Consider the following 14,211-nt stretch of genomic DNA (forward strand, 5'->3'; position numbering starts at 1 on the left):
ATGTGATTCTTGACATGGATATAGAATCGATGCCTATTGTTTTAGAGGATGATCTTTTTGTTGAAAGAGAAGAAATTTTCATAGAGCAGACAGGAACGGAACAAGACACAAATGTAGACAACATTTTAGAATACGAGTAGGTCTGGTGATGTTGGTTTAAGGGGTGCTAATCTATATTATGGATCTACGTACTAAGCGAGAAGTCTTCGCTTTCACTGTAATTATATTTCTAGAATGATTATTTCCGATTAAATAGAATAAGAGATTTTTATGGGGCTGTGTTTAAGAGACTGACCTTAAAATAGGTAAGTACCTAAATGATACTTTTATGTTAAGTGAGATTTTTTTTTTTTTTAGATATTGTAAGGATTTATTTTATGTAAAACGTTATTTTCCCATTTATAAGAGTGAAATGATATTGATGTGACAACGTCTTAAATTAGGTTGCGACTGGGAGTCACTTATGAAAAAGTGTAACGCTCGGTAACGTTACGATGAGTCACCGAACGAGAGAGAGGCCCGCCGAATGCCTTGCGTCTCTCTCCCACTCAACTATGATCGAGAAAAAGACGTTGTCACGTAAAATCTTCGCCCGTAAAACCGACTTTACAGGCAACCATTTTTTTTTATGGAGCTGTTTTATTTGAGACTGATTTTAAAATAAGTACGTAAGTAATTGTTAGGTATTTATTTAGTGGTAAGATTTTTTACTTGTGAAAAAAACTTTACCTACCTAACTCCAGAGATTAAAGACTTGTTGAATATGGAACATTGTTTTTTTTTTTGATAACCCTAGCCTAAAACTCTGATGAACCCAGTTCTGATGATTCATTGCGGTTTTATGATGCTAAAACGAGACAAGCTCGTCGTACTCTAGACAAAGAGAAGTGTTAGATATGTTTACACTAAACTGTCTTTTGCCATATTCAGTGGGAGAGAATGTTGTAATCGATGAGATGATGGTTGGCTTTCGAGGAAAATGTCCTTTCCGACAGTAAATGAAATCAAAGCCAGCCAAATACGGCATCTAACTTTATCCACTAGTAGATGCTGAACTTTATGCTGGCAAGTTGCCTGAAGGCCCATATCAGTTGAGTATGCTGCATCAGACGTCGTGAAGAGGCTAATTACACCAATTTCTGGCACTGGGAGAAACCTTACCGTCGACAATTGGTATACCAGTGGGCCGCTGACGAATTATTTGGCCAATGATCATAAGATTTCTGTTGTGGGTACCATCCGCAAAAACAAGAAAGAAATAACTACCTACCTCCTTGCTTTATAGATAAAAATAAACCTGAATATTCAAATCAATTTGGATTTTCAGATACAGCAACTCTCGTATCTTACGTACTTAAAAAGAAAAGATCTGTAGTTCTTGTATCATCACTTCATTGTGCTGCAGAAATAGATGAAAGCACAAATGAGAAACGCAAACCCAGCATTGTTACTTTTACAATAAAATAAAAAATGTATTCGGTGTCAAGGAAGAATAATAGATGGCCATTGACACTATTCTTTCGTCTTCTGGATATTGCAGGAATAAATAGTATGGTGATATTGATAGCAAACAATGTGACTCTACGTAAAAGACGTATGTATTTACGGGCATTAGGCACTGAATTGACGAAAGAGTACGTCCAAAGAAGATCAACGACGGCAGGTCTTCCAAGAAAACTAAAAAGAAACATAAGAGAGCATTTGAATATGGAGGTTGGTGCTGCTGATGCAGAAGCAGTTACTTCTGGCACATGCAGAGAAACTTGTTAAATATGTCCAGTCAAAAAGCAATCAAAAACGCAATGTGTGAAATGTATGAAAAATCTGCAGTCATAGAACGTTTATTTTCAATCAATGTTATATGGACAAAGAAACTGATTCTGATGAAAACTAAACCAAAGTTGATTCATTTTTATTCTTATTTTGTATTTTTTTATAATTTGACGTATACCTACTAGTCTGAGACAAATAAAAGGGTAAATATTCAAAGTATACCAAAATCTTTCTTTCTATCTTAGAATAAGTTATTTACTTATTACACTTTTAGACTAGATTGTAATTTATTTATGGTGCTATTTTAAATGAAACCTTAAGAAAATTAAGTACGATACTTTTAAAAAAAAATTGGTTCAACTCTTCCAGACTCCCCCTAGGTAAATTGTTTCGAATCATGTGTGACATCATCAACACAATGTCAAAAATTATAATTAATACGAATAGCTATATTAAGAAGTGTATGTTTGTTACCGTGGTGTATGTGTGTTTGTGTTCAATGAATGTTTTTTCTTTCCTGCACGGGCGGAAAGTTGGTAGAATAATTCAACACAAAAATTGTGTGGCAAAAACGACCGAGACAAGAAAAGTGACGTGCATAAAATGTAATCGAAATTGCTTTTTTATTTACTTATACATTTTATGCACGTCTCGTAAGCGGCGAGGGTGAAGAATAGACTATCAGCAGTTTTAGCAATATGGTGCCGACGCCGAAGCATGAAGTATCATCAAAGACAATCCTACTAATACCTATTATAAATGCGGAAGTTTGTGAGGATGTGTGTGTGTGTGTGTGTGTGTTTGTTACTATTTCACGCAAATAGTACCTACTGAACCGATTACAAATTGAAATTTAGCACACATATAGAGGGTAACTTGGATTATCACATAGGATAGGTTTTATCCCGGATATCCCACGGGAACGGGAACTATGCGAGTTTTTCTTTGAAAACGCGAGCGAAGCCGTGGGCGGAAATCTAGTATCAAAAATGAATAAAAGCCATAGTGGTACGCAGAGATGTGAATTATTTGAAATACATATGTAATATTTTAAATGCAATTACTTACAAAATGCAAAATACCAATTTTTTTTTTATTTGAAATACTTTTTTATAAATGTATTTTGTATTTTATTTGAAATGCTTTATATAAATATTTAGTATTTGTAAAATACAAAATAGTTATGTTACATTTTTATTTAATTTTTCAATACATTACACATTACATTTAATAGGCATATCCTAGTTTCTTTAAAATATGAAACTTTAAAGAAACTAGGATTGGCCATTTTTAAAGAAATTGAAATTCATTTTCTTCTTGAATGTGTAAGCTGTTCAAAGCCTATTGCATCAGAAGTTTAGAAGGCCAAGGGGACAAAAATACTTTCTATGGATGTCTTATACCAGAACTGATGAGAATGCAAACAATTCTATGCAGTTTGAAAATGGATAACCTTACATATTGTGATGTATTGATAGATTTTATTAAAGAAAGTCTTAAAAGGCGTTTTGACAGATTTTATAAATTAGAAGAGCCAAAAGCAAAAGATGGCATTATAGCATCAGTATCTTATCCCTTTTTCAAAATGAAATGAGACACAATGAAGCCAACTGAGAATACATCAAAGAAGTATTTGTTTTAGAAGTGAGAAGATAAACAAGAAGATGAAAAGAGTTCCCAAGTCCAACATACTGACTCTGACAAAAAGAAGGAAAGGACAGAATCTTACTATAGGTATGTTTGTTGACTCTGATTCTTCAGCAGCCAGTGATAATGTTAATACTACTACTATAGATCTGGAAACACTCCAATATTTAAAAGATGAAGACAATACCTTAGAATCCTTGAACAGTTTTTAACATTTAGATACAAATACAAAAAACTTCCTTAAATACAATACCTGCTTACCGAGTTCTGCCCCTGTTGAACGACTATTTTTTTTTTGGTGATTTGTTAATGAAGGCCCCATAGGCGGAACATGAAAGATGAACTCTTTGAACAAATACTAGTTTTCAGTTAAACAAAAATAAGTATGTACTTAACTTATGCTTAACAATAAGAAGGTATTTTACTTTCAAAACCTATTTTGAAAATACGTATTTTGCATTTTATATTTAAATACTTTTACTTAACTATTTCTCACATCTCTGGTGCTACGGGACCCAACTGACTCATTAAGAACAACAATTAAGAATCGCACAGATCGAAGAGACAGCGACGATAGCAAGTGTGTGTGATTTTTTTTAACATTGCCGTGTTTATGTTATGTCATTAATTTATAAGTCAACATTCATAGATCTATAACATCTAATTTATTCAAATTAATAAATAAATAAAATTACATTAATATATTTTCATACTTATAAGTTGACACACAGAACAGTACTGATATTTGAACACTAAAATAAATAATTATTTTAACAATATTTCGATTGCTCAAACACAAGTAATGTTCTGCTAGCTATATCCTGTGGAAACCTACATAGACTCATCATTCATATTTATATATTCTTAAATTTAAAGGATTGGGAATCAGACTAAGAAATAATATTCGATTCACACAGGTAAAAAGAGCCTTTAATTATGTAAGAGTGTTCTATCACAAAAACAAAAAAAAAATACATAAACACGAGGTTTTAGAAACTAAAGTAATCTTAAGAGTCGGAAACTAATCCATACAAAGTTTGTATGTTAAAAATTAATTCCTCTTGGGGCATCGGAACCTGCATATCATTTCTCAAATTTATATAAAATATCTGTTGATTGCACACGTTCACAGAACTTTGAATTTTTTTAACATTTTAAAAAATGTAGTATCTAATAATAAATATAGAAATCGTACAGAAGCGCGCGCGGCGACTCATAATATCTACAAAATATCAAAATATAATTTAGTACCGCTCGCAGACCCGGCCGGATGGTATACAATAAATAATAAACGTCGATATCACATTCCGATCCATGACACGCTGCAGCTCCCGCGGATGACAAACACTCTCGACTCGGGCCCTAGGCCTGGCTCTCGGCGGCCGACGGCGCGTCGAGCGTGGCGCCCTTGCCCTTGGGCTTGGGCGCAGTCGTGGAGGCGGGCGCTTCGGCGTCGCGCGGCGCGCGCTGGCGCACGTAGCGGTAGCCGCCGCGGAACGGGGGCCGGCCGCCGCGCCGCCCGCCGCGGAAGTTGCGGCGGAAGTAGGCGCGCTGCGGCGCCGCCTCGCCGTCGGGCGCGTCGGGCGCGGGCGCGGCGGGCGGGGGGCGCCGCGCGCCGCCGCGCCGCGGCCCGTCGCCGTCGCGCCAGCCGCCGCGCGGGTAGTACTGCCGCGGGAAGCCGCGCCGCTTGTCGGCGGCGTAGGGCGAGCCCTTGACCGGCTCGCCGCCGGGCCCGGTCACGCCGGCCGCCTCGTAGCCCTTCTCGCCGGCCACCACGGCGAACTCCACCGCCTCGCCGTCGCCGACCGAGCGCACAGCCTTGCGCGGATTGTTCCGAACGATCGCAGTCTGGTGCACGAACACGTCTTCCTTCGTGTCATTCCTGCACGCGACCAACAAACGATAAACGACATGTACAATAATTAACGTTTCCAAGAAACTAGTGATATTTAACATGTGTCAAACATATTACAATTAATAATATATGAAATGGATAATGAAGAGAGAACAAACTCTCAAAATCTATATACTTATACAGGTGGTCCAAACCTACATTATTTTTAGATTCCTCACAGTGTGGGCTATTAGAATATACCATGTATGTTATCCGATTTTTCCCAATTTTCGAGTAATATGATTTTGGTTTGCACATCAACAGTTTCTTTCATAAGTAAATTGCTTCACCTCAGAATTTCTTAGTGGAGAATACTTTAAAAAATCATAGCTCAAAAACTATGACTAATAGGATAACATACATCTATACTAATATTATAAAGAGGAAAGGTTTGTATGTATGGTTTTCACGCATAAACTACTGGACCGATTTTGATGAAATTTGGCACAGATAATCTTTAGACCCCGAGAAAGAACATAGGCTACCTTTTATTGCGAAATATGTACCACGGGCGAAGCCGGGGCGGACCGCTAGTGGGATATATTCTGATAGCCCATGTATGTTAATATTATTTCTTGTAAATTGTGTGGCAAGACAAATCGAAATAAATTAGTGACACAAATATTAAAATTCATCCATACTACCATTTTCAAATTCAAACATAGGTAGTTAATTTCATACAGTTTTTCTTAAACTGGAATATATGTCATAAAAATATAACAATTAAATTTTTTGTGATGAATGTTATTCAATTGTATTCAACTAAGTCCTACTGTTTCACCATTAAATGGTAAATAATAAATATTATGTACGATTACATGGTGGTATGTGGTGGTGGTATTCCAAAAAAAGTATGGTATCCCATTAATGGTTTGTGTAAAAATATGTAATCCGCCATTTTGTGGCGGCGGTTATCTTAGATGATGTACTATTAGGAATTACTGATATATTCAAATGTTTATAGCCATCAGATTAATAAGGTTGTCCATCAGACACAATGAAACCTGAATATGTAAACATCAATCTCACATAAAAGACAGTACATATATTTTTGTTATGTTTTCACGAAAACTATCTTAATTAAATTATGTATATACTTGATTCCAATTTTGGAGGCAAAAACAAATAATTTTAATGAAAAATTAAACATCCATTAACAAGTTTGAACAATTTTATTTATTTATTAGAAGTCTTAATTGAATAAATAAATGTTTGAGTTTCAAACTCAAAACTAAAGCTGTCTTTGCAACTGTATCCAAACTTGAAGTAAATAAAAAACTATGTTACAGTAAATAGACAGAAAAACTTCAAAATCTAAAAAACTATATTACTGTAGTTGAACTGACTTCCATAAACAGTTTGATTTACTATTGGTATTGTTTTTAGTTTATATTACAATAAAATTAAATAATTACTTTATATATTTTTAAATAATTATTGGATAAATGAAGTTTTAACAATCCACAACAGCAGTCGGATAAATATTTAAAATGTAAACTTAGATTTGATAATTCCATTCAATCCAGGATGAAGCAACAATTGTTCTATGAAACATGAAACATGAAACATGTACAATAAAAATGAGTGTCATACCTGTTAATAAATCCATATCCACTTTTCACGTTGAACCATTTCACTGTGCCAGAAACTTTTTCGGCTGAAACAGAATAAGTAAGTGCATATAAATGTTTGCTCTAGAAAACACAAAGTATAATTAGGTATAACATGATATAAGCATTCGCAAGCATTTCAATTAATTTATATATAAACTTTATAAGATAAAGGAAATAAAGAAGTGAATTTAATAAACAATTTCAGATTATAATCCAAATGATTCATAATTCCTTATGTATACTAATATTATAAAGCTGCAGTTTGTTTGTTCGAACATACAATTTGAAAAATTATTTAGGTGTTAGATAAACCCATTTATCGAGGAAGGCTAGGAGCAGTACCACGCGGGTGAAACTGCGAAGCGCAGCTAGTATATAATATGTATAAAATGTCTACAAAAATGTTTACAATTAAAATAACACAACACAATGTTTACAAATAAGCATTAGTCCAGTAAATATGCAAATCATATCCACAAAATAAACACACCATTCAAATAAATTGCATAGCACATGAGCTGCATCTACACAAACTTACAAGATATTAAAAAAATATTTATAGATTTCTATTTTTATGACACTAATTTGTGATAGAAATTTTGTCTGATGTTTTAGAGAATTCGTGTGTATGTACATTTTGAAACATAATATTCAATTCGCTTAGAAATATAATAAATCTTGCAATAGTAATATTATGAAGCAGTATGAATATGTACTACTTATTCAAAATTCGTTTATTGAAACGAGGCAAATAGTTTATTATTACTTTATATTGTAGCATCTAATAACTTCGGTTTCAATTTCGAAATATATTTAGAAACATAACCAAAAATGAGGAAGAAATTAGAAATTCATATTGATCGGTCGCGGAGCGTGGTACCGCGCATCATGCGTGCCGACTGCCGTGTATAGACGGAGATGACGCGATCGATACCAAACCGCAACGCCGCGCTACTTGCCTCTGCCATGCCACCCGCCTATATAATATTACTATCGACTGATTTAACATTCATTATCTAAATGTAAACAATTTAATTGTTATATTAATATGTTATATTATATTTGTAATTTACATTAGCCATGTGCTTTGGGTATAATGCCGGGCACGAAAAACTAAGATGGCGTAGCACTTACCGATGACCTGCTTTTGTTTAGACGCTTTGGCAGGTTGTTGTTGGGGTTGTTGTTCCGATTGCTGCTGCTGCGGTTGAGGCTGCGGCTGCGGCGCCTTTTCGGTATCAGCCATGGTGTAATTGGCGAACGGCGATGGTGGCTAGATGGTAAAAATCCTCCACGACCTCTCCTCGATGTTCACTGCTCACTCGATGGTTTCAAAATGGACTGACGTCAGAAGTGAAGTCAGAAATAAAATAGTTGTGTTGTCATACATAACCAATGATGCCATATTTTAATTTCAAAATAAGTTTTATAAATTATAATAGATTATAATAATTCATTTTTATTACAAATCGTTGACTAAAAAATAATTGATTGAATAAATAAAAAATAATATGCACACTAAAATAGAAATTTTTACAATAACTGTCTAGTTATAACTATCGTTCAAAACTCTTCAATTTTAAGTAATTATTATAGGTCTACCAGAATCTGATGGCATATATTTTATACTAGCGACCCGCCCCGACTTCGCACGGGAGCAATGCTGATACTAAATACACTATAGAAAAACTGTGAAAGTTGTATATAAAAACATAGCGGCCCGCTCCGGCTTCGCACGGGTATAAAATAGATAGCCGGGCGGCCGGCCGGTACCGCCGCAAACGCTACGTCCCGCAATTTTTAAATCTGTAATATCTTCGAAAATATTCACTTAAATCATACGGTGTAAAGGGCCATATTGATCTATATTAAATGAACAATGTATTCAAGGTATTTAATTGGTTAAGGATTAATTCTGTATTGGTTAAAATCGCATCGAAAATTAGCCATTATTTGTCGTAAAAAGTAAATGACAAAAAAAGTTATTGTGGGTTATCCATAAGAGATATACATATACCATCGCGGACTTTTCTGTAGACCTTTTCAATGTGTATAATACTTAGTACATTATTTTGATAAAACTCGTAGGGTTCAGCCTGCGTTTGCAATGTAAGCGGAAAAAATGTAATTTTTTACATCACATTAGAAACCTCAAAAATAACAGTACTTCTCCACTATTTAATGGATGTTATTATACATATAAACCTTCCTCTTGAATCACTCTATCTATTAAAAAAAACCGCATCAAAATCCGTTGCGTAGTTTCAAAGATTTAAGCGTACAAAGGGACATAGGGACATAGGGACAGGGAAAGCGACTTTGTTTTATACTATGTAGTGATTTATAAAATCAAGATAAAATAAAAGATTTTCATGTTGCAACTTTATATTTTGACAACTATCAAATTGGTTTTTTTTTTTTTTTATAATGGCAAGAAGATATGACTATTTGCCAGTGTCAAGTTAAAAGGTAGGGAATCCATACACGGGAAAATAGGATAGGACCACGATAGGAAAGGCAAGGTGATCAGAAGAGTTAGGAAAAATCAATACAAATTACATTATATTATTACATATTTTTTACATAAACTAAATAGATTAAATGGAAAATAATAAACCTTACAATTTGACGTTATTCTTAAATATAAAAATAGATATATTAATAAAATATTTTTTAGGATACATTAAAAGATATGACATACGAGTAGGAAGAGGAACATTTGAGGAAATTAATGAATTATAAAAGGAAGAATGATCGTATAAAGAGCAAGAGAAAAATATATGGTCTATATTTCCCTCACTCTCTCCACACTCGCAATCTTCAGTATTTAATACGCCAATTCTGGCTAGATGGCTAGGAATACACATATGTCCAATTCTCATGCGACTTATTGTAGATACAACTAATTTATTAGCTTCAACACCAACAAACCAAGGCTTTATTGGTATTGTCGGTTGAATTTTATAATAATTCCTTCCCTTAGGGCGCTTGTGCACTACAAGGAACTTCACTGTCCGGCACTCCGACCTTCCACGGTCCGGTCTGGCATGAAAAATCCGATGAATTGGCTTGTGCACCTGTCCGTCTTTACTCGGATCAGTGCGGTACAGTTCAAGGAAATCAAATTGGTTGTCAAATTATTTGTCTTCTTCGCAGTACCTAAATTCCTCAATATCTATACGCTATAGACAAGAAGCTTATATCTTATACACTGGAGATTTCGGTATGAACATTTGACGTGTAACAAGAAAATTGTTGTGTTCTATCACTTTCACACCTAACTTGGTATTGCCACTGTTAATACGAAGTTTTCCCAAGGCTACTATGTATGCTGTAATATTCTGTGCAAAAGGTTAGTTTTTGTACATGAGTTTGTTGATAAATTGCCAACAACGTCATTCAGAAGCATTGTTGGATGAGACAATTATTATTTATGCTAAATAAAATAAGTATCTGAACCAATTATTAAAAAGCGATACTCCCTGAATAAGGGTAGTTACCATAATAAACCATAATGGCATAAGTGTTTATTTATTTATTTATTTTAATTAAGGTCAGCCAACAGTTGTTTACATCAACACATACATACAGAAACAAGAACACAAAATCTTATATATAAAAATGAATCGCAAAATGTGTTGGTAAGCGCATAACTCGAGAACGGCAGAACCGATTTCGATAATTCTTTTTTTATTATATTCCTTGAAGTATGAGGATGGTTCTTATGTAGAGAAAACGTAAACATGTACCACGGGCGAAGCCGGGGCGGACCGCTAGTAACTTATATAAATGCAACAGCTACTTAAAGGCTAACACCACATGCATGATCTTATTTTTTTTTTTTTTTCAAAAGAAAAGAAAAACAAAACGGTTATGAAAACAAAACAAGGCAGTTAGTTAGTACGTACATTACAGTTAGTTTACAATTTAAGTTTAAACAAAAAAAAAAAAAGATTAACAAAACTAATTTTCTTAATAATCTAAATTGGATTAACATTATGACATTATGAAAGAATTATACAATATAAGCTCAATGATTTTAGATTAAATTAATAAAGTGTTCGTAGATTTTATTCAGGAACAATCTATGGCTATCAAAATTAATATCCGTTACATCACTACACTCATTTAAAATTTTAAACATTCTTAGAAGTGGCGAATTAGTACCAAGAACAGTTCTTCGTAATGGAGGGTAAAAAGGGGTAATACAGCTACGGGGATACCTATATGGCACGCGAAACCTAATTTGACTCAACAAACCGGGACAGTCAATTTTATTTCTGAGAAGTTTGAATAAGAAAGATGCATCAATAATGTTGTATCTAACATGCAAAGCACGCATTTTAAAATAGTTAAGACGCGACTTATATGTAGGCAGTTGTCTAAGCTTCCCAACAGAGAATGCTAAGTGCCATAGAAATCTTTTTTGTACTCTTTCTAGTCTTAGCATGTGAGTAGAATAGTGGGGTCTCCATACGGAACTACAATAGTCGGTATTGCACTCGCATATTGTGGTTTGTTCTTTTTTACATTGAAATTTATACTTTTTAACCTAATATTTTTTTGTTTTACGTATTTCAGATTTCCAAAAAATGAAGTAAAAAGAAATATATGTGCCTATCAAGGGTAAAATTACTGAGGATTACGACCCAGAAAGAAATACTGCTATAAACAGTTTTAATTTGATGTTTTTGGCTTGAAGTTGACCCGTCGAAGCAACGCGTTTAAAAAGAAGATCTGAGTAACATACAATTTGGTAAACAGCATCTGATGCAAAACACAACTTTCCTCTATTTACAAAGGATGTTAATGATGTATATCGGTTAATATCCAAGCTTTGTAGCCAAAAGTTATCAAGCGTTATTTAAAACTATCATTCTCTACCAATTAAAATTGTATGTCGTATAAAGGTGATAATTCTTGTAAGTTGACCAGTAATTATAATAAAAATACTGTTAAAAATATATGTCGTTATTATTTATAGACCATGATTTTTAGTTTTTTCTATTTCGAAAAATCCTGAATATACAAACCAGTGTGGTCACCCACAGAAAGAGACAAAAAACAACACTGACGTCATTCAAGGTTATATTTTCTTGTGACAAGTTAATGGTCATAGTGCAATCTCCAGTGTATTAGATATAAGCTTCTTGGCTATAGAGGTCAGTGCAAAGTGAATACAAATACTAGTCAGTGTTGCCAGTTTGGTGATTTTGTCGCTAGATTTAGTGATTTTTAGAGGCTACATGGTGAAATTTTGGAAAAAATATCACTAAAAAAATATCTGGTGATTTTTAATGATATTTTCAAAATCTGCCATATTTTTCTTTTTTCTCTATTATACGCCAAATACAACGCATATGATCGTTTTATTTCTTTCTTTTTGGAATAAATAATTAATGTACCTATTATTTATTTAACATATTTAAATAAATAAATACGTTTACAATAATTAATAAGGTTTTTTTATATGTTTTAGGTTAAATATGAGGTAAATACGAGAAATTAGTCAACAAACTTTTTGATATCTAGATACAGCTACATATATTAATGTTTTTGTGAGGTAAATAATCACTCATAAAATGTTACTAAATGCCCACGCGCCCTTGAAGACGGGAATCCCCACGCCAGAGTGTAGACCTACTCTACTCGTAATGAAATAAATAGTGCTATCCTTTTTTTTCTAAATATTGGTGATGCTCGGGGAATTCCCATAAGACATGTTTGCATTGTTTAATGTTTTGTTTGTGTAAGTGTAGTCAGTTGTTCTCTTCGGTAACGAATGTATCAGAATTATTAATTACCTATTAATTTATTATAAAGTTATATTGAAGTTCTAATTTGTGAAATAGTTAAGTAGAGATTGTCTAATCTAAAAATGAACGCCCCTCCACTGTGTTTACGCTCACATTCAAAGTACGTGTATAGACGCAATACACACAAATTGGTCTGCCTCATTGGTCGTTCAGTCCTCCAGTCCCGTCCATGCCCGAAAGACAGGACCAGTTGGCCAACTAGTGCATAAATGACGCGATGCACGACAGAACGGACGTGTCATTCCGTACATAGCTGATAGCGCGCTCTCCCCGCCATACAATGCTAGGCACCTGAACTGATCGCCCGATTAGTTGACAAATCAGTGCGCGAGAGTCAAAGTTTGCAGTAGAATCGACGCGCGCACACATATAAAGTGGTTCAATAATTATTTGTCCTCACACATTGAAACAATTAAGTTTAGTGGAGGGGCGTTCATTTTTAAAATGACAATGACAATCTCTACTATGGATGTGCCGGTGAAAAAAAAGACTGTTTATCCTCAAAAATATCGAAAAGAATGGGAAACCCTTATAATAAAAAATACTTAACCCTTGATAAAATTAATTAGTTAGTGAATTTTGGAGATTTTTTTAGGTTAAAATATGAAGAAATCTAGAGATTTTTTTTAATTAAGCTGGAGATTTTTTTTCTGTGTGCTGGCAACACTGTCTGTGATAATAGTCTTTGACAATTGACAAATACTACGTAAGAAGTGGGCAGCGGGAAAAGCGCGGGAAACTTCGAAGTTGGAGGGAGTGTTTCTAAAGCTTATTTAATTTTAATTATTTTTTTCGTAGTCAGAGGTGTTTATTTTGTAAATATTACTTGTATTTATTATATATATTTGTAAATTCATATAGTTTTGTGTATATATTGGTAAGTTTTCTTTTATATTTTTGGTATGTAAGAATCCTCGTAGAAGTTTCGGGCGGGAATATGAATGACCCTCCCGATCCTTTTGCAGAGGAGTCAGATTTACGGTCAGGTCCTCTTGTGGCAAGTTATATCACTTTAGAAACTAACAATGATAGTTTGCTAATAGATCCTGAATTAAGTAGAAAACGGCGACGTAAAAAGAATATGATTGATAATGAAATAAACATTGCTAATGATGCTTCTTCCTCTATATTAAATAATGTAGCAGAATCATCAAACTCGATTCCACCTACTCCTACAGATATTTTCCGTGCCAATTATATTCAAACAGATGCATATCCATATATTGTCCATGTACAGAGAATTGAAGGTTCTGTGGGAGATGGCTCCACATTGCATCCAATAACTTTTGGGAATTTTTTAAAGAAAAATAAAATTCAAAACATTGTTCCTGGCAGTGTTAAGAGAATAGGGAGAAATAGATGTTCTGTTGCGTTTTCAACCTTCTATGATGCTAATGCATTTTTAAATAATAGTAATCTTATAACATATAAACTTAAAGCTAAAATCCCAACATTTCATATTACAAGA

General features: G+C 34.0%; 1 protein-coding gene across 1 annotated transcript; it reads right to left on the reverse strand.

Moving 5' to 3' along the window:
- Positions 1 to 4,332: 4,332 nt before the first annotated feature.
- On the reverse strand, positions 4,333 to 8,283 carry yps (Y-box binding protein ypsilon schachtel). The gene is made up of 3 exons (XM_089709936.1): positions 8,062 to 8,283; positions 6,908 to 6,971; positions 4,333 to 5,302 (listed from the first exon to the last, which is right to left on the reverse strand). The coding sequence occupies exons 1-3, from the start codon at positions 8,171 to 8,173 to the stop codon at positions 4,783 to 4,785; spliced, it is 696 nt and encodes a 231-aa protein (XP_089566062.1). The 5' UTR covers positions 8,174 to 8,283; the 3' UTR covers positions 4,333 to 4,782.
- Between the last annotated feature and the right edge of the window lie 5,928 nt (positions 8,284 to 14,211).

The sequence above is a fragment of the Colias philodice genome, chromosome 1, assembly GCF_061535455.1.
Source record: "Colias philodice isolate Cphi_HAF_F1 chromosome 1, ilColPhil1 Martin Lab GWU primary, whole genome shotgun sequence".
NCBI classification, from domain to species: domain Eukaryota; kingdom Metazoa; phylum Arthropoda; class Insecta; order Lepidoptera; family Pieridae; genus Colias; species Colias philodice.

Excerpts from the sequence above, each read along its gene's own strand:
- yps (XM_089709936.1), bottom strand. The coding sequence starts at position 8,173 with ATGGCTGATACCGAAAAGGCGCCGCAGCCGCAGCCTCAACCGCAGCAG. Across the intron at positions 6,972-8,061 it reads TAAACAAAAGCAGGTCATCG|CCGAAAAAGTTTCTGGCACA; the intron begins GTAAGTGCTACG and ends ATTCTGTTTCAG. Across the intron at positions 5,303-6,907 it reads GGATATGGATTTATTAACAG|GAATGACACGAAGGAAGACG; the intron begins GTATGACACTCA and ends GGTCGCGTGCAG.